At 35.5% G+C, this 21,846-nt stretch overlaps 1 protein-coding gene across 2 annotated transcripts in view; it reads right to left on the bottom strand.

Moving 5' to 3' along the window:
• The window catches only part of NEBL (nebulette), a 379,467-nt gene that overhangs the window by 65,261 nt on the left and 292,360 nt on the right, over positions 1-21,846 (bottom strand). The window contains exons 7-11 of one of the 2 annotated variants that reach the window (XM_025396000.1): positions 20,964-21,065; positions 11,667-11,780; positions 10,204-10,308; positions 5,817-5,921; positions 3,703-3,810 (exon numbers count right to left, since the gene is read on the bottom strand). The exons of the other annotated variant lie outside the window; for it this stretch is intronic. Of the exons in view, the coding sequence (XP_025251785.1) occupies positions 3,703-3,810; positions 5,817-5,921; positions 10,204-10,308; positions 11,667-11,780; positions 20,964-21,065 (534 nt within the window). The remainder of the gene's footprint in view (positions 1-3,702; positions 3,811-5,816; positions 5,922-10,203; positions 10,309-11,666; positions 11,781-20,963; positions 21,066-21,846) is intronic. 2 annotated transcript variants of the gene reach the window in all.

The following is a 21,846-nucleotide window of genomic DNA, read 5'->3' as shown; positions in this document are numbered from 1 at the left end:
GCTAAAAAGGACTCTTTAAATGGTGAAATAGGAATATGTCTGTGCATTCATGCACTCATTTACATCAGCTATTTCACTTCAAAAAGTGTTTCTGAAAAAAAAGTTATTTTACTGAAGTAAGTCATTAAGGGAGGTTAATTATGACTAGAAGTAGCCAAAATATACAGCTAGGAAAAAAAAAAAACAAAACTTTTTTGGGCATGCTTTTTGAAGAAAGCTGTATTTGTGAAATAAGACAACGAACTTTTCAAAGCCAGATTTAAAGGTTTCCTCCAGAAAACACACACATTAAACCTATATCTGGCATTGGAAGAAAGCATGATAAACTTAATTATAGGCCATAGCAAAGATACCAGTGGCTTTTCCCGGGATCATAAATACTTAAGTTTACCTGTAGGAAGTTCCTCGAGAAACTCGAGGTAGTCAAACCTACCTCTTAGGAATAAAAAACATCTCTAAGACAGATGATTCTCTTTGCACCTACTTCATCGGTCCTATATTTAAAAACATTTTTCACATCAAACTTTGTCTAAGATTTTTAGCTATTTTTCTAACCTTTAGCATATGAATTGGGTCCAAAGATACTTTCTATTGAAAGATTTCATTCTCCTCAAGAAATGATGGTTGAGCCTAAAAAAATCTAATAGTCAATAACTATAATTAAAGGGAATATATGTCAGGGAAAACATGTCTCACTTGGCAAGACTGAGAGAAGAAGTTGGGTGAAGAAAAGAGAGACTACCCTAAAATACCAAATCATAAACTATTGTCATTTCTACTACAGAAACATAGTATTCAAATATATTAATCATGAATTATAAGTTTCTGGATTTATCAGTGAAAGGAAAGTTATCCACGGCAGGAAATAAAAAAACAGAAACTGCGCAACCAGAATGATAAAAGGATGCTCAGCATGAATGTTTCTAGGGCTGAGGATCAAAGAAGAGGGGAGGGGGTAAAGGGAAAGGGGCAGGGGAGGGAACTGGAAGAGGAGGCCCAGCCTGAAATACTGATGCTGCCAGAAATGTCCTCAGAAAAGGAAAGTGATTTTTGATCCCTGTGCCTTTCAGTGAAAATTTGTTAACAACTTCATATTGCCTTAACCCATTGCCCTTTTGCCTCAAGAATACTCTTGTCCCTAGTCCTAATGTAACATTATAAACCTGTCTGTTCCATTAGAATTAGAGACAAGTTCTGTTTAGAAATAACTCCAAGAACAGTTTTTATGTTTTATTTTCACACTGCAAATCAGGTCCGATTTGCTTCAGCCTCAAAGAGCCTGTTTATGTAAAATTAAATCAGTGCTGGCAGCAAACTGCACATTTTTTTTCTAAATGGGAAATGGGTTAACCTTTCAGAAGACCCACTAAGCAAAAGCATATGGCAGCTCCTGAAAGTAGAAATGTTTCTCTGGGCTGTGGGTCAGTGACAATGGCCACATTATCTCTACAAAATGGGGACATTCATTGGGTGGCTCTACTCCACGCAAAAAGTACTGCTGCAGTGGAAGATAGTAAAGCAATGAAAAGAATATATAAAATACTTTATATAGTTTATACATGTTTACACACTATTATCTGAAGGAAGAAAAGGTATTCTAGGGAAATTTATTCCATTAAATGTAAATTTTTACAGGGTTTCTGAACTTTGTCCAAACTCACTAGTATCAATCCACTTAAAACAAATAACCAATTTAATCAAAATGGTTACTTGATATTTCTTTATCAGATTCTTCTTCATTGGCTTAAGAAGATATAAGACAGGAGTCCCCAGTCCTTAGACCATGGACCAATAGCAACCTATGGCCAGTTAGCAACCCGGTTGCACAGCAGGAGGTGAGCGAGGGTGAGGGAGCATTCCTGCCTGAGCTCTGCCTCCTGTCAGATCAGCGGTGGCATTAGATTCTCATAGGAGTGCAAACCCTATTATGAACTGTGCATGCAAGGGATCTAGGTTGTGCACTCCTTATGAGAATCTAACTAAAGCCTGATGATCTGAGATAGAACAGTTTCATCCTAAAACCATCCCCTCCACCACCACCACCACTTGCCAATCCATGGAAAAATTGTCTTCCATGAAACCAGTCCCTGTTGCCAGAAAGACCGGAGACCACTGAATAAGACATGAAAAATACAAGTAATTCTTTTTCCTTTTTGCTTGAAGAAGAAATTAAACAACTTTGTCTATTCAATAAACCATGGTAATATCTGAGTGCCTTTTCCCCAAGAAGATGAATTATAACATTTCAACAAATAGCATGGGTAATGCTTACAAAATTCCTGAGAGTTTTTTGTCCACAAGTTATCATTTCTGCCTGTTTTGATGTTGTTACTGGGCAACAGAAAGGATCTTATTCATTGAGCATGCCTAGCATGAAGGTTGTATTGGACTGAGACCAGCATCCACTATTTCTGTCCCTTTGCATTAAGAACCCAGCTGCACCCACAAAACTTTGATATAGGTTGCAGACAAAACCTTGTGTGTCTGATCCTGAAAAGGTAGGAAGGAAAATACACAAACATACACACACAAATAAGTCTCAGAGGAACAGAGAAAAAAAAAGTGTGGGGAATATCGAGATGTTACTTACCATAATCTTAGGTTGGGAATAAAGTAGGTAAGCCGAAAAAACTCTTAACTGTTTATTGAAAAAAAAATCAATCAAATATGTTGCTACGCTTTGAACGTGTCCCCACAAAGTTCGTGTGTTGAAAACTTAATCCCCAATGCAACAGTGTTGGGAGTTGGGAACTCTAAGAGGTGATTAGACCATAAGGGCTCTGCCTCATGAATGGATTGATGCCAATATCATGGGAATGGTTTTGTTATCATGGGGTTGGGATCCTGATAAAAGGATGAGTTTCCCATCCCCTCCTCTAAGGAGTGTGCAAGCACTCTCTGTCTTTCCACCTTCTGCCATGGGATGATGCAGCAAGAAGACCCTTGACAGATGTGAACTCTTGGATTTTGAACTTCCCAGCCTCCAGAACTGAAAGAAATTAATCTCTGTTCTTTATAAATTGCCCAGTCTTTGGTATTCTGTTATAGCAACACAAAATGGACTAAAACATAAACTAAAGAGAAAAGAGAATCATTCATGATTTTGACCAGGTCCTAAAACATCAACATTTACTGGATATATAATTTCATCTAAGACAATTTCAGTAGACACATTCTTAATCTACAGAGAACACCTTCCTAGCATCATTACTTGGAGGATTAAATGAGCTGACATATGTAAGACTCTTAGCATATTACCTAGCATGTAGTAAGTATTTTAAAAATGTTAGTTCTATTTTCATTGGGGAAAAAAGGGGGGGGGGCAGGCGAATAAAGCAACCAGCTATTTGTTTTTAGTTTTTATGAACTCGTCATAGTTCTACATTAACATCTGAAAGGCAAAAGGTAAAATTAACATCTGAAAGTGTCAGTTATATAATCATAGAAAATTAGAACTGAGGGGAACTTTAAAAGCTCATCTAGCTTAAGATCCATATTCACCAATGAGAAAAGCTAAGGACGAGATAAACTCAATGTCCTAGACAAGATCCCAGGCAGGGGGTGGCTGGGTCTAGAAAGCAGGTCCTTGAATCTGCCCAGAGCAGCACTCTTTCTTCTAGACCCACTGAACATTCTGCATCCTTTCAAATGACAAAACATCAAATTTACATTAAGCAATTAATAACAAACCAATTGACTTACTTCACTTTGCATCTTTTGAGCCTCCTTTGAAGCTTGATACGATGGTGTCTCAACAAATTCAAGCATTGGCTTTCCCTTATTTTTCTCATATTCTTCTTTGTATTTAACCTTCATTGGAAAAAGAAAAGCATATATGAATCGAGAGCCCTTATACAAACAGAGCAAAGTAAGACAAAATATATGTTCAAAACTAGTCATCTTGTCTTCTAAAATCGTATTATTTTGGCCATTTAGGTTGATCACTGGGTTCCCTTTGGTTAATGACATACAAGGAAAGTAAACAGGTAATAGAAAATTTCCTAAAGGATAAAAATAATTTAGAACAACTAATGTAGTTCTAGGACCTGTATAAAGTATTTTGTCAAATGGCTGGAATATATAGATATGTATCATATATATGGGGTTATATATGTATAAGCAAATGGCATACACACATAGGTAGTAGAGAATCCCTGAAATCGCATTGATGTCTATTGGGAAATCAAGAACAAGAAAGAAAACATGGGTATGATCCTCTATTTTTCTGTCAAAGGGAAGATGATGTCCTCCAGGACTGCTGAATATTTTCATAGACACTGAGTAAAACACTCACACAGACCTTATATGATTTATATCAATTTCACTATGCAATATTTAATATCAAATTATGAATTATCTAATTCAATTACAGTCAATCCTCATCTTACTTTGGTTTATAAAATGAGTGATATTTTTTATCTTCTAATAACAAAAAATAATATGTAAGCCCATCAGAATGGTTGGCTTTTTAAACAATATTCTCTTTAAAATTAAACTCATAGAAGTTTTTATACTTCATTTCATTCAGAAATGCACTCTCAATAAAATTTAATAATTATCTAAAAAATTATTTGTTATTAAAATAATAATGTTAATGATAATTCAACCCAAGAGAAATTTTTCAAACTTAGAACTTTATGAAACAGGAAATATGACAGATTTTTATATACCTATTTGTAGACACAATTTTGTTGCAAAGAGTATGATAGAGTGATCAATAAAAGTATTGGGAAGTATAATAGCATACATCACTAGGATAAAATTTTGTGAAATGGCCAGGTGCGGTGGCTCACACCTGTAATCCCAGCACTTTGGGAGGCCAAGGCGGGCAGATCACGAGGTCAGGAGTTCAAGACCAGCCTGGCCAACATAGTGAAACCCCGTCATTATTAAAAGTCAAAAAAAAAAAAATTGCTGGGGATGGTGGCGGGCACCTGTAATCTCTGCTACTCAGGAGGCTGAGGCAGGAGAATCGCTTAAACTCGGGAGGCAGAGGTTGCAGTGAACCGAGATTGCACCATTGCACTCCAGCCAGGATGACAGTGCGAGACTCCATCTCAAACAAAAATTTTGTGAAATAAATGAAATTAAATACGAAATTTTTAGAAATGATGTGTATTTCCAAACTTAAAGGGGAACTGTTTTGTTTATTTTTAAAACCAATGAAGGTGAGTATGAAATTTTTATGGACTTTACATTCCACAGAATAGATTTAAAAGACTGATATAAAACTTTATCTTAACAGATGCTGGACCTGACATCTTTTGCAACTATTTAAGCTCAGAATTTTTAAAAAATAGCGACTTTAAAGTATGCTAGAGAGACGACTTTTTTTAAGTTTATTCAGGGAGTACCTAGAATTTCATATTGGAAAAAAATATTAATCAAGAATACATTAGTAAGACTGTATTCCCTTTTTAATAACACTTATAATTGAAATAAGAAATTATAATAAACCTTGCACCTGGAAAATTAATGTTACTGCTCAAAATGACAAATCAAGACACTAGAAAAATTTAAATCATCATGTGGTTTGACCATAGTTTAATTAATTTCTATCTTGTAACTTTTTAATTATGTGAAGTAACAGTTATTTTACAAAATGCCTTTAGATTGAAATATGGTTCAAGCTCCCCTGACCCCAATACATACATAGCAAATAGTGTTTGAGATTTTCAAAAGTAATGTTAACATTCTCAGGATTTATTCTTTTCTGCAACTGTACATTCTCAGTTAAGATGCATGGCAGTGAGTGGCAGGCCTCAGGATGGTTACGGCTTCCTGGCAGGGAGGGTAGGTGCCCAGCAAGTGCGTACCTGACTTTGGAGGATGGCATTGCCTTTATGGTGCAGATGTTCCACAGCATCCGCATCAAAATGATACATTCCTTTGTTTTCCTCAAAGATCTTTTTATATTCTCGCTAAAATACAGAATGTGAAAATAAATTTAGAATCAAAGAGACTGATTAGAGCCATCAATACTTAGAAATGCAAACTGCACAATACAAGCCACCGAGAGCTGCAAAGCTGTTGCCAAGTCCCCGTCTGCAGTTAGCTGGCAGGTAGGAGGTTTCTGACACTGAGATACACAGACAATGCAAGACAGACCCACTCTAGGTCAGCATATGAAACACATAAGAGAGGCAGAGGACAATTAGCCGCAAACATAATGTAAAGGATATTCACAACACCAGGGAGTGGCAACGAAAAGCTAGCGCTGGGACTCGTGGAAATAGGTAAAGTGGAGCAAAATAAAGACCATTTGTCTTGCTCTTATCTTATGACAGGAATATGTTTAACACTGTTCAAAAGGAGAGAAGGAAAGAAAAACAAAAAGAATAAAGGAAAAGAAACCCAGAGGCAAGGAATAAAAAAGTCCTATACAAAAAGACTCTACCATGAAGAAGATTGAGGGTCACAAGGAAAATGTAAGAGAAATAATTCAACTATTTTTCCTAAAAGAAAAGGGTAAAAGGCGCCCGGAAGAGAAATTGAGAAATCTGGGAACAGTCAGTTGAGTTTTTAAGCTGAAAAAATTGGATGAAGGCTACTATTTAGACGTACAGAAAAAAAGTTGAATTTGGAAGAGACTGAATTGAACAGGGATGCCAAGTCTGGCCACTGAAAGATGCTAAATGTAACAGGCAGCAATATGACAAAAATTGTTTCAATAGCAATCTAAGTGTCCATCAATAGATGAATGAATAAAGAAAATGTGGTACATATACACAATGGAATACTATTCAGCCACAAAAATGAATGAGATCCTGCCATTTGCAACAACATGGATGGAACTGGAGGTCATTATGTTAAGTGAAATAAGCCAGGCACAGAACAACAAATTTCACATGTTCCCTCACTCATATGTGGGAGCTAAAATAGTGAGACTCCAGCTCTACAAAAAATAAAGAAATTAGCTGGGCATGATGGCATGCACCTATAGCCCCAGCTACTTGGGAGGCTGAACTTATGAAGACAGAGCAGAATGATGGTTACCAGCAGCTGGGAAGAGTAGAGACCATCTCCTCAAGTGGAGAAGGTTAAGGGGTGCAAAAATACAGTTAGAGAGAATGAGTTGAAGATCTAGTATTCAATACCACAATAGGGTGACCATAGTTAACAATGATTTATTGTACATTTTAAAATAACTAAGAGTGGAATTGAAATGTTCCTAACAGAAAGAAATGACAAATGCTTGAACTGATGGATACCTCAGTTATCCTGATTTGATCAATACACACTGTATGCCTGTATCAAAACATTACATTTACCCCATAAATATATACGACCATTATGTATCAATAACAATTATAAATTAGAAAATTTTAAAAATGATTATTTCATGATTTCTATCATTGGAGATTGGACACTTAGTTATTTTGCCTTATTTGGAAAAGACCTTTAGAAGTAAATGGTAGCTCTTAAAGACTTAAGGCTACAGAGACTTAAGAAGCTAAAAATAGTTGCTTATTAGGCAATGGGGTGCCAGTAAAAATGACAATAGAGTGGAGGGATACAGAAACAGTATTTGAAAGGGAGCAGGAAAGAGCTGGCCATAAGGAAATTTGCATTTCGATCTTACGGGATGCTCCAGGGATTTCAGAGTGAAAGAGGAAGAAAGCCCAGTGCTAGGAATGGAACAGATGCCCAACTGTCCTGCCACAAGAGAGCTGCCCTTTCATGTGAGACAAAGCAATAATCCCCAGAGGGAGCCTGGCCTCAAGTGCTTCCAGTCAATTAGGGAGCTGCAATATATGTTCCCCCAAACCTAACCAGAATAAAATCAGGGAGGAAAGCACCCCCAGGAAGGTCGTGAAAATGTTCATATAGTACTTTTTTTTTTTTTTGGATAGGGTCTTGCTCTGTCACCCAGGCTGGAGTGCAGTGCAGTGGAGGGATCATGGCTCACTGCAGCCTTGACCTCTGGGCTAAAGCAATCTTCTCATCTTAGCCTCCTGAGTAGCTGGAGCTATAGGTGCATGTCACCATGCCAAGCTAATTTCTTTATTTTTTTGTGGAGCTAGGGTCCCACTATGTTGCCCACACTGGTCTCAAACTCCTGGCCTCAAGCCATCCTCCTGCCTTGGCCTCCCAAAATGCTGGGATTACAAACAGGAGCTACTGCACCCAGCCCACAGAATACATCTTGATTGAAGGAAACAAGTTATAAATTTTGGCTCCTCTAATATTTTTTTTTAAAAGCCTTTTTTTGGGATAGGCATGGTGGCTCCCACCCTTGGCTCCCAGGTCAAGAGATCGAGACCATCCTTGGCCAACATGATCAAACCCCATCTCTACTAAAAATACAAAATTAGTGGGACGTGGTGGTGTGCATCTGTAGTCCCAGATACTCAGGAGGCTGAGGCAGGAGAATCGCTTGAACCTGGGAGGTGGAGATTGCAGTGAGCCAAGATCACGCCATTACGCTCCAGCCTGAGACAGAGTGAGACTCCATCTTAAAAAAAAAACTGTTTTTTTTTTTTTAACCAGTTAAAATCTGGAAAGAAAGATAATAATACAGACATTATAATCTGATTAGAAATTATCTTGTAATACGTGTTTATAAAATAATCATGAATGTAACAAACTACAACATAGTCCATTACTGAGTTAAAATCCACAACAGATATATATTAATGTCTAAAATAATTAATATATACTGAAAAATTCAGTAAATATTGTTCCCAACACAATTATCCATTTTAGTTACAAAGAATTTCCGAAACTCCTATTTAAGAAAACAAAAACAAAAAAATACCAAGGAAAACTTATTTGAATTAAGATCTGCAAAAGAACTTCGAATGTGTGTCTTTCATTATATAACAGTCTCTGTTGCCTCCTAGTGGGAGATACACAGAGTTACACAAAATACACATTTCTTAATTTATGTAAAGTTATAAAAGAAACTGAACACTACGAGAGGTCCATTTTCCAGGGGAAAATGTTCCCAAAATTTTAATTAGAATGATTTTACACACTAATTAAGGCACTCATATCACTCTATAGAGTTTAGGTTAAAATAAAAGTAATTCTGATATTGCTAAAGACATCTAGGGGTCTTTAAAACAACAGCTACTACGACAAATGGATAATTTTGGCAGAATATCTCTTACTGAGCAATCTTATTCAATCTTTTAATTTATAAATCAACAAAATTCCAATTTTTTACATGAAAATGTTTATATAGGCTATTCTTTGTTTCTTCACAAATTCTAGATAAAGGAGGCCATTCTAATATACAATAAAGTTGAGCAAATGTCAACTTTATACAATGTATACAACTTTGTAAGTAGGCACTTCAAAAGGAACACATTTTTTAAGTCTTAAACTTTCCCTCCCATGAAGTAGTCATTCAATCACAATTTGTCTATGGGGAAAAAGAAATCTGTCCTCTAGGCAAAAACACCACCTAAATGAAGATCTAAACCTTATAAATGATATATGAAATAAGTAACATATGACTTTGTTGCGTTTTCTCTGTTGAAGAGATGATAGAAACAATTTACATTAGACTGTACAAAATGGACCCACGTGTGACTTAGGGTTGTCAGTTACGAGAGTTAGCGAAGTCAGGGTCCTGATGTACTATGGGTTGGAACAGCATCCAGGGTAGTGAGAGTTCCACGGGGCTGACTACATGGGCAGTGCACCCAGATATTTTCATCAGGACATGAAGAACTCACCCTTTTCTCCTGGTTGCCTTGACCGAGAACACTGAAACCATGACAAGACTAAAAGCAATGTGTCAATGCAGTATAAATGCTGTTAGGAATTATTTTCAGAGAAAATACAGTTTAGACTAAGACAATTTTTCATGCTACTGAAGGCATACTAAATACAAGACACTCTGGTCTGGCCTGCATAAAATAAAATAGCCCTGACTTGAGAACCTGAACTTCCAAGTGGCTTTAATCTAACACAGATGAAGTAAGGGAAAGAAGAATGATAGAAAGGCCATTGTGCAGACACTTTGAAGTATAGCTGTATGCAGGAGATACTGGAGAGCACCAAGAACCTCCTTTGCAAAGTGACAGCTCTGGTGGGATTTCTGCAAGCAAAGGAGTATTTTTCAATGAGTTAGTTATTGAGGGAGGAGTGAGGCACAGGCCTTCTAAGGAAGCAGGTGAGCACACGAACGCTGCAGACATATTGGCTTCTTGGAGCCACAAGGCAACTACGGTTGCCATTAGATGAACCACTTACGCCGCTGAGCATTTTGCTGGCTTTCAAAACATGGTCTAAAAACAACAAATTTGGGAGATCTGAAACTGGATCATGCATATTTTGAATGTCTTTCTTGTACTTCACCTATGAAAATAACATGGAACAAAATACCATCTAGGAGAAGAAAATATTATGCTTTTGCATTATTGCATTTTTCATACATCATAAAGTAGTACTATTTAGTGGTAAATTGACAGGAGAATTTACAAGGAGCCACTAGATGGTGCTGATTTACTACGGAATGAATTTTAAAAAGTTATTTCTATATGGGCTTGAAAATACTTGGATAATTCCTTTTGTTGTTAACATATTCATGTTAACAGAATAAAGTAATTTTCACAGTAACTCTGCTTTCAAAAAATAAAGAGAATAGCCACTTTATTCTTTAGAAATTACTACAGCATTTCAATTATGCTTTGTGGAGATTTTAAGATTTTGATGTCTTCCATCCTATCACCACAGACTTTTTTAAAGCAACTTTTTGAAAATATAATACTATTAATAACAAAATATTGATAGCAAAGATATCACAGACTTACTATGTGCCACTTTTCTAAAACCCTTTATATGTATTAAGTATTGAATCTCCACAATAACCTCTTTATTAAGTAGGTATTTTAAGTAGTCCCATTTTATAGATAAGAAAACTGAGGCACAGAAAGACAAACACATAGTAATAGGTGATGAAATAGGATTTAAATCCAACCAATCTGACTCGAAACCTTTAGCTTTCAGCACTATGTTCTAGGTTCCTTTAAGTATATTTCATCTCTATTTCTAACAAAGCAACAGATCAATAATGCATAATTTTTATACTTGAAAAGGAAATCTAAATATTTTCACCTATAGCAATCAATTTTTTGATATTGCTATTTCTATACTCTAATTTTAACAAGAATTTAAAACATCATTTCTTGTAAAATTAATTTTCATTATTTTTAAAAACATGGAATGAGAACAATTCATATAAGGAAGTATTTCACAGCATTTACATAAGGGATAAAAAATAAATTGTAAGTCATTAAAGTAAAATTTCTAAAAATTTCTTTATATGATAAATTACCATGTACCAGGCAGTACTTTACAATAAACTCAATTTCATAGCCATAATTACATGAGGTAACTACTGTCCTAACCACTAATTTGTGGTAATACAGACCACTTCTCTGCAAAATCTATTTCTACTCTTGAACAGATATAATAACTTCATTTGCAATACTATTCCTACTTATTAACTAATTAGTAATCAGTAACCATTAAAAATTAATTACAATAATATATTTTTCTCAGAAAAAGCTTTAGAAAAATATGCTTCAGTTCAACTACAAATTACTTGGAAGCTATATTATTTTGATTAAGTATCAGTAATTACAACACAGTCTATTCTAAAAAAAAAAGAATCAAAAGATATTGAAAATAATTTTCTATGAATTACAACTTACATTGCTTGCCAATGTAGCAGCAAGCTGACTCTGCCTAAAAGAAGCACTTTCAAGAGGACTGTAATGATGTTTCTTATCCTTCATTTCATTATCAAATTTTTCTTTGTATTTAATCTGTCATAAAAGAAAAGATAAACAGTACACGTATCTTTACATTTAAAAGTAACACATTTGATTTTCACATAGATAAAAGCTACCTTAAAAATGAATGGTTGCAAAGTTTACATTCCTGGTATCCATCTCCCTCTATAAAGCTTAATGGCATAAAGTGTTTTTTTGTTTTTTTTTTTTAATAAAAAAAGCTCTACTTCTACATTGATCACAAATGCAATGGCATGAACTCAAATCCTATTAATGAGAATTAAGCACTAAAATACCAAGATTTTTAAATGTCAGTTTTCATTTCTGCATTTCTATAATCCATGATCAGTTAGAAACCTAGACCACAAATGTCTTAATGTCTACCACATTTAGAAAATAGACTCTAGGCCCCAGAATTTAAATATAAATTTTCCAAAGGGAATTATTCCAGATAAAGAGCATGATGTGTACCACAGTTTTTCTCATCATTTCCTATACTTCATTTGCTCAAAAATTTAGTCTTAGGAACTACATTTTCTGAAATGTCCTGGGTCAATTTAATGTCAATTTAAAACTTTCTCTGCTTTAACTCCACAATTTATTCACCAGGAAAACCATCTCCAATACTCACTCTAAATTATTTTTCTCCTTTTAAGGGACTCTTAAAACAACCAAAAAGGGATTATCAACTTATTTGGTAGAACTATATTTTTCTCCATGTATAGAGAAATATAAGCATTCATGTCATAACTAATTAGAATATAAACACAATTTCACTAAAAAAAAAAAAAAAAAAAATCCTAGCTACTCACATGTCACACCTCCTTTAACTTACTTTAGCCAGGAAAGGGTGAACTGATTTCACAGGTCAAAGTAAGCTGTTTTGTTCTCTCATAATATTTTTCTGATGTTATAATTATTACAATGTTTTGTTTTCTAACAACATTCTGATAATACACTCTTATGCGTACATCTAAAGGCTCTGCCTTGCAGAAGGCTTTATTAAAAAGCAATTTGGGATGGCTCTCATGGTGTATTTTAGACATGCATAGGGTGATGGTCTCCTTCAGGGACACGTGTCCGGAACCTACCTATGAGAGAGAGCTAGAGAAAATCTTGATGGGAATACAGCATTTGGTAAATATTTTGAGATGGTTTACAGGAAATATTTTCTGTTCTGGTTCCATTTGATAATAACAACTTTCTGATATTCTCAATACCGTACAAATTGATTTTAAGTAACTGGCAAGACCTCTTTAAAACAAGAAAAACGGACTTTTTTATTATTTTGTGTCTTGAAATCAAGAACAAAATTACAAATGAAAGAAATTTAGATTTCCTTCAGCACTTTATACAGTAGCTGGCACAAAAGCAATGATTCACCCTGCCTGGTCCTCCCGTAAATACAAAGTCTTATTTTATTTATTTATTTATTTATTTTTGAGATGGAGTCTCGCTCTGTCGCCCAGGCTGGAGTGCAGTGGTGCAATCTTGGCTCACTGCAAGCTCCGCCTCCCGGGTTCACGTCATTCTCCTGCCTCAGCCTCCCAAGTACCTGGGGCCACAGACACCCGCCACCATGCCCAGCTAATTTTTTGTATTTTTAGCAGAGATAGGGTTTCACCACGTTAGCCAGGATGGTCTCGATCTCCCAACCTCATGATTTGTCCGCCTCAGCCTCCCAAAGTGCGCGGATTACAGGCATGAGTCACTGCCCCGGCCATAGTCTTATTCTTTTTGCCCTCTTCACCCTTCTGCTATACTTTTACCATATTTTAGTCACTGGTCCTGTCTCTCCTAAGTTTCTAGTGCCTAAAGGATATTCACTCAACAAAGATGGTGGACTCTTCAACATCTTTCCACTGGAATGACACTTCTGACTCAGCCATATTCATTAACACTGTATTAGCTAAATGGCAAAAGTAGGTTATATGATCTTTGCACACAGAGAGTCCATCATACTGTTTCTGCAAACTCTGAGGTTTCCAGCATAGTACCACTAGAGTACTTGAAAATGAAACTGATGAATTCCTTTCTTGTTATTAAACCTTGCATATGCTCTTCCAAGTAAACGTACGGAAACCCCTTCCTCAACTTATGATGGGGTTGCATCTCAATAAATCCACCATAAGTTAAAAATATTATAACTTAAAAATGCACCAAATACACCTAACCTACCAAACATCACAGCTTAACCTGGCTTACCTTAAACATGCCCAGAACAATGACCTTAGCCTACAGCGAGGCAAAATCATCTAATAACAAGCCTGTTTTATGCATGTTGAACATCTCATATAATTTATTGGATATTGTAAGGAAAGTGAAAAGCAGAATCGTTATACGGGTACTTGAAGTATGGTTTCTACTAAATGTGTAGCACTTCCATGCCATGGTAAGGTTAAACAGTCTTAAACTGAACCACTAGAAATCAGGGACCATCTACACATTTCTAAGAAACAATAATCAATCCGTTATTCATATATATTCATATTAAATGTAATAATAAGCCTTGTGTTGTGAAATTTATCTTGTTCGAATATTCACTACAGTGAGTGATTTGATTCACGATGCCTAAGGAACAAAAACACAAGTTTCCCTCATTAATGAATCACAAAGTAAAATAACTGCATTATATTAAAAAATGCATGGACCAGACACCGACACCAAATTGTTTCTAAGTTCGCTCTTTCTGTAAGGAATGCAGGTAAAATGAACTAAGAAGATCACCAAATGGTTGAAGGGAGTCACATCACTCACCTTCTGACGTGTTCACTCACTCACTACACAGACACACTCAACATTCTATTGTATTTTCAACCTAGAGCTCATACATCTGTGTGTCTACCTTCTCGTGCAGGCTTGCACCTTCTGAGACATCCAGGAAATGCTTTTCCTTGACTATAACTTGTTATCCAACCATGGAACAAGGCATAACACTTTCAGTTTTGAGATCATTTGAGAAAGGGAGGAACAGGTATTGGGGTGACTTTGCCATGGTTTTAAGACACAATGTTACTCCTTATACCTATTTCAATTATTCTGGAAACAAATGAAGTTACTCCATATGACTGGCTTTATTTACATTATGACTAGTGTGCCTAGTGGTCCTAATATTTATCACTTTTGTTTTTATTATTTTTTTATTTTTAATCTTTGTGGGTACATAGTAGGTGTATTATATTTATGGGGTACATGATATGTTTTGATACAGGCATGCAATGCATAATAATCACATCATGGAAATATCACCTTCTAAAAAAATACTCTATAGGTATATAGGATCCAACTCCTAGACGTTTTTTAAAAAATTATAAGAGACAGCAGGATTTTCAGAGGCTCACACTTGGAGAAAACATGGATACTGTTAAGCTACAATGACAGCATTGTAGCTCCTCATAACTGCACAACTTCTCATATAAAGAAATGAGAAGTTACATCTGCAGATCCTCCTATGAGGGTCCAGATCCTCATAACTGCACCTGGGTATGTGTGAAATGTAACATGCAAACCCAAAACTTTATATTGACATCACCTGTGACTCAGACTCACAAAAAGCCAGCAAAGGCACAAAAAAGCAGACCCTGAATGAAGGTGTTTCACCATAATCACGTAAACATATTTTAGCAAAGAAATAGCTTGATAAGTGTACCTTAATTATCATTGAAAATGAAAAGTAAGCAAATAACACAATACTGCGTATCTATAGACATCAATCCCCAGCAATCTTGGATGAAATTAAACTAAAAGCTATCAAGGAAGACAGGACAGATTTTTACATAGAACTCATCATAAAATCAATAATATCTTTAAGTCTTAATTTTACACAATATAATATCTCTGCTCTTATTTTCCTTGCAAAATAACATCTTACTGACTTTGCACCAAATGTTAATGATCCAGAGAATACTGGTTTAATCAGACTCTATACATCTATTGGCAGCGTAATCTGTGTTTTCACATAATAGTGGATCAAAGGCATATGAGCCCTGTCTCCATGGAGCCTGCCTTGTGGGAAGTGAAATGGATTTCTAAAACACACAAATACACACATATATCATGCAACTACTACAAATTGTATCAAGAACTGTAAAGAAAGGCAGAGAATAAAGGGGAAGAGAGCAGTATTTAAATTGGCGAGTCAGGAACATGACATTTGAGCTGATAATTGGGTGTGACAAGTTTGGTGGAGGGAGTGCTTGCCAGGACAGGAGAATGGTAGATTGTCCAAACCAATTAATACTCCTTGCAATTTAAGGCCACTGCTTACTACTAAATTTTCATGGTAATTTATAATGTGATTTTTAGGTTTAAAACCCATTCTTGCTGGGCGCGGTGGCTCACGCCTGTAATCCCAGCACTTTGGGAGGCCAAGGCTGAGGCAGGCAGATCACGAGGCTGGGAGATCGAGACCATCCTGGCTAACATGGTGAAACCCTGTCTCTACTAAAAATACAAAAAATTAGCTGGGCATGGCGGCAGGCGCCTATAGTCCCAGCTACTCAGGAGGCTGAGGCAGGAGAATAGCGTGAACCCAGGAGGCGGAGCTTGCAGTGAGCCGAGATCATGTCACTGCACTCCAGCCTGGGCGACAGAGAGAGACTCTGTCTCAAAAAAAAAAAAAAAAATTCTTATCAATGTATTAATGCAATTTTAGAACAATCCTAAATACTATAAGTACATAGTTTTTCCTTGAGGTTATAAAACTGAACAAGGAGTCTATTCATATAGACAAATTCCAAGTAATAAGATGATCTATGGATATATTAATTAATAAATTACTCTTAGAATTTTTAAAGTCAATGAATTCAACAGTTACTCTACTTATATTTGAGATACATATGCACCAATCCCTTCATCTTGGCACAGGAGATTTTTGCTTTATTTTTTTAACGATTTTTTAAAAATAACCTGGCCATAATTTTATCTATATTGTAAATTTTTAAAAGGGACAGTTTACAACTGTGGGAGTAAAGCTACTGTAGAATATAAGAAGGGTTTGGTATGTGTTCCCATTACCTTTCCCGGGTGAAATCCCACAGAGTTCAATTTACAGACGACACGTGAGAATCCCACCCATTCACTCTCTGTTCCCATCCTTTCATCAGACAAGTCTTATCCCCACATACCTTGACCATTGCCTTCTCTGTTAAAATGCTTCTGGTGCTCTGGTGCTCTTTTTCTCCCCGCATTCTATCCACTCTCATCTCCCTGCTTATTAAATCCCTAAATCGTTTGCCTTCTATGTATTTATGTGCCTTTATTATTAGTTGAGGAGCAAACTAAAAGCTTTAATGCTGTCAATGAAAATAAGAAACTAAACTTTCTGCCCACATTTCTGTTATAATTGATATACCTGAAAATACAAATGGAATATACTGAGTTCATCCCAGAATTCCTATTATTTATTTTCCCACCTTTCCCCTTTTCTGATGAGTTTTTATACCACTTATAAAATCTCACATGACATGAAAAAATAAACACGAAAGTTATAATGTAACTTAAAAATTATAATCTGCTTAAGCATCTGATCACTCAGTTGCTAAATAATTTAAGATTTAAGAAAAAAAAAATCTGCTTTCAAACCCAAGTAAGGATCAAATGGGGGAATTTTTGTGGATTGAATTTGAGATGTGAAAATAAAGCTCAAACGTCAAAACTTTCTTCTAAGGGCTCTCAAATAGGATTGTGATGGAATGAATTTAAGGTCAGAATTTCACAGTGTTTGTATTCCTGCTCCATTCTGTGCATGAATGCATCTAAAAACGTAGAATAGAAAACTATTTTGAATATCTAAAGTAAAATTATTCCTATGAAATGATGTCATGTTTCTATGGGCCAGGCACCATTTTAAGTGTTTTACTCAAAGTAACTCATTTAACCTTCACAGCAACCCTGAGAAGTAAACACTGTTGCTGTCATCCCCATTTTATAGAAGAGGAAACAAAAACAGAGAAATGAAGCAATTTGTCCCAGGTCACTCTGCTAGCAAGCAACAGAACCAGGAGGGCCCTGCTCCAGGGTACATTTTCTTAACCACTAGACCAAACCATACTGCTTCTCCAGAATTTGCTTTCTCTCCTGTGTAACTGATGGGGAATTTCTGTCCCCAGAAAAGGGTGAAGTTGTAAGAGGCCAGGTAGCTATGCTGGAAATCTAAAGTGATGCCCATATCCCCTGTCTCTTCAACAAGCATTGCTGGGAATATGTAGCGCTTAGAGTCACAGCCTTTTAATGAGAGTGTCACCCAGACATGTCCCCAACCTCTTGCACATCAGTAGCCTCCTGAGTTACAAAGTTGCTTTATAAGTGAAAGTCCCTTGTTAACTGTAAAACAATTACTGTGAGGCACAATTGCATTTGGGCATCTCTCACGTCTGCCTCTCCCAGGGAGCAGTTGTGTCTGCTTCATTTTCATTCCCACAGCCACAGAGTCTATTCAGGTACTGATCACTTTATGTGCAGGTTACCACCGTCACAGCCCAGCTGGCCTGCGGACATTCACCACTTGTGAGCCAGACTTTCCTGCCCAATGTCACCACGTTAACCTTCCCTAAGTATTTTCTTCACAATCAATCTTTGCTCAAAACCTTCAGTGATGTCTTCTTTCTTCCCTGAGAGACTACAGTTAACACGGCAAAAAGTAGTTCTGGTGTTTACTTTTTGGAATTGAACCCTGAAATGCTTCCTGTGATTGGGTTCTGAAATCACTTTTTCTTTTTATCATTATTTGTTCATAGAACACACTATTCTGGAAAGGGGGTGATGGGGAGTTATTATTTAACAGGTATAGAGTTTCACTTTTACAGGATGAAAAGAGTCCTGCAGATGGATGGTGGTGAGGGTAGCACAACATTATAAACGCATTTAATGCCACTGAACTGCACACTTAAAAACGGTTCAGATGGTAAATTTTATGTTATATATATTTTATCACAATAAAGAAATGGGGAAAAATTATATATATGAACACATTATTCTTATTCTGTTCTCTAAGCAATGGCTTATCGTCAAAATCAATACACATTGACCCATCCATCATGACACAACATCTAAACTCCTCCCAAATTCCTTTTCATACACGCACAACTATATCCTCTTGCTCAGAGCCTCTGCCATCAGATTTCTGTCCCCTGGCACACTTATTCCCAGCCTGTATTTGGGGCCTTCCCCTTGAGCAGAGTTGACTTCTCCCTTTAAATCCAAATTAGCAAAAATCTACCTCCTACACATGAACTTTCTAAGGACGTGTCTTTCTTCTCCACACTAACAAGACACATTGTGATGCGTGTACATGGGTGTAAAAGACATTTTGCTTTCACTCTGTTGGTATTTCCCTTTCTACTAACAAATTTGGGCATCTTTTCGCCTGTTGATTGACCATTTATGTTTGCTCTTCTGTGAACTGTCTATTCATTTCACTTATCCCTTTTTCTACTGGGCTGTTAAATCTTTTTCATTCATGGGAAAAACAAAATTCGACCCAAATCTTAAACTATATACAAAAATAAATTCCTTTTAAAGAACATTTATATTTTATAGGTATTGCATATTATAGACATTTTATATTTAAAATATTAAAACGTTCTCATCAAATGCATTACAAGTACTTTTCCAAATATTTGAAGACCACTTCTCTTTTTTTGTATTTTAAAAAACTATTCTCAGATACATCTTTCTCTGTATAAACTCTGAATTATTTAATTTATTCAAGTTTTTCATTTCATTAAAAATTTTTAAACCCTTTTTTTGGATTCCAGTTGGAATTGCACGGAGCTTTTAATGTTAACTTTGAAAGAATTAACATTTTTGGATATTTCGTATCAAAGCTCTTTCAGCAACAGAATAGTATGTCTTTTCATTTGTTTGGGACTTATTTTAGGCTCTTCAATCAGATTTCATACCTTTCATCATTTACATCTCTCCACTTTGAAATGTAATTCAAGTAAGATTTCTGCAACTTGAGAAATGAGTATTTTCGAAGTCAAAAATAGTATAAATGTGTAAAAATTACTGTTTGTTAACATTATTGTTGACTCTGCAAACGTTACCTTTTTCATTAAGAGAGTGTTTCATTTTCATATAGTTAATGTGCCTACCTATTGTAGCTTCTGGTTTTCTGGTCTTGTTTAAGAAACTCTGTTATCCTTATGTGGTACACAGAGTCTCCTGGATTTTCTTTGAAGATTTTAAAATTATTTTATTGTTTGCATTCACATTTTTAATCCACCTGGAATTCATTTTTGTATATGGTTTAAGATTTGGGTTCAATTTTGGTCTTCCCATGAAGGACGGTGTGTTATGTCAGCACCATTTATTAGCTAATCCAACTTCTCCCCACTGACTTGAATCGACACTTTTAACATATATTAAATTCTTATACATATTGGAATCTATTTCAGGACTCCCTATTCTACCCTACTGATTATTTAATCTCTCACTACACCAATCCCATATTGATTTAATTTCAGTAGTTTTCTATTAACTTACAGTAACTCATAACTTAAGTTCCCCTTCACTGGTCTTCATTTTCATACTTTTAAAGGCTATTCACTGGTATTTTCTTTCCACACAAACTTTAAGATCATTTTATCCATTTAAAAAAAAAAAAAAAAAAAAAAACACTGTTGGATTCTAATAGAAGTTGCCTGACATTTACATAATTCTGAAAGAACTGACATCTTTATCTATTGAGACTTTCAGCCAAAAACATAAAATGCCTTTATACTTTTTCAGACCTTATTTTATGCTCTTTGATAAGACTTCAAAGTTTTCTTAATTTTCATCTCCCCTTTTAAATTTTGTGATTAAACAAAAGCACTTGAAATTGGGAAAATTAATATTCTTATTACTAAGTTTAAAACTGTGTGTGTGTGCACGTGTGTGTGTGTGTGTAGATTAAAACATAATTATTTAGTATGACTATTAATGATTTCCGGAAATCCAGGAAAATGTGACAACATGGCTAAAGTCACTGAAAAATGTTCAGATTTATGCCTGGAGAAAAGAAAACTTTGTTTTATGCTTAAAATTAGACTTAATTTTTTTTTTCTTTACTGAAATTCATAATGATTGCAAGCCCATGTGAAATGGGCTCAGAAACATTATCTCTGTTTATCCTTGCAATTAAAGATATTATCTAAAATGAAATATTTTCCTGTGCTGCTAGAAACAAAATCTCTGAATAAAGTCATTGTGGAATCATCACTAGAGCCTTACTTGACTAGAAAGTTTAGAAGCTTCCATGGCATGTTCAAAATCTGGTCTTCCAATTACAGTGGGCTCTTTATTCATTATTCCTTGTCCTTTCTTGTATTCTGCCTAAAATGAATAAATAAGACAATGTTAAATATTTCTGCCCTCCAATGATGTCAATATGGAAACACTGACATTAGCCAAAATAAAATATAACAGACCTTCATCCCATTAATATTCCTTATAACATATCAAACACTAAAATGTTGACTGCTAAAGCAGAAATTGATTTTATCCTGTGCTTACATGAATAAACTCAACTTTTTGCAGTAAAATACTAATTTTGAGGCTAAAAGTGTTCGGTCATCATCATCTTTGTAATTATATATAAATACTATAGCAAAATATTCGGGAAAATTTCTGGGGAATTGAGACCCTGTACTCTCCATATCGGTAGCTTTTATAGTTTCATTTATTCTCAGGAACTGTTCTGGCCATACTTGATTGACGTGCATTTGCACATAGTAATGATTGATTTTAGGGGGAATTTAGCCCATGTTATGAAAAATTTTGGTTCAAGTTAAACCATCATTTTTAACCAGGTTTTTCAATATGTTTAAGTAAAATGGTATTAACTCAAGTGGGCACCTCAGAGAAGATAAGAAACAGTTATGCCACGTAGAAAGTAGACAAAGGTAAGTGTTGGTGGAAGAGAATCTACACAATGAACAGCAGCAATATGGAAACGAGGCCAAGCAAGAGTCTTTGGAGCAGGGTTAGGGGAGAGATTATATGGGACCATATGACTGATAACCTTGACTTTCAGGCTGAGACATCTGAATGTCAACTTATACCTAAATAGTATTTCTCTAAAAGAATGATTACACTAACCATAGCCAATTTGAGT

This window comes from Theropithecus gelada, chromosome 9 (assembly GCF_003255815.1).
Source record: "Theropithecus gelada isolate Dixy chromosome 9, Tgel_1.0, whole genome shotgun sequence".
NCBI lineage: Eukaryota > Metazoa > Chordata > Mammalia > Primates > Cercopithecidae > Theropithecus > Theropithecus gelada.
Note: the sequence above shows the minus strand (reverse complement) of the source record. Positions and strands in the feature narration are given on the sequence as shown.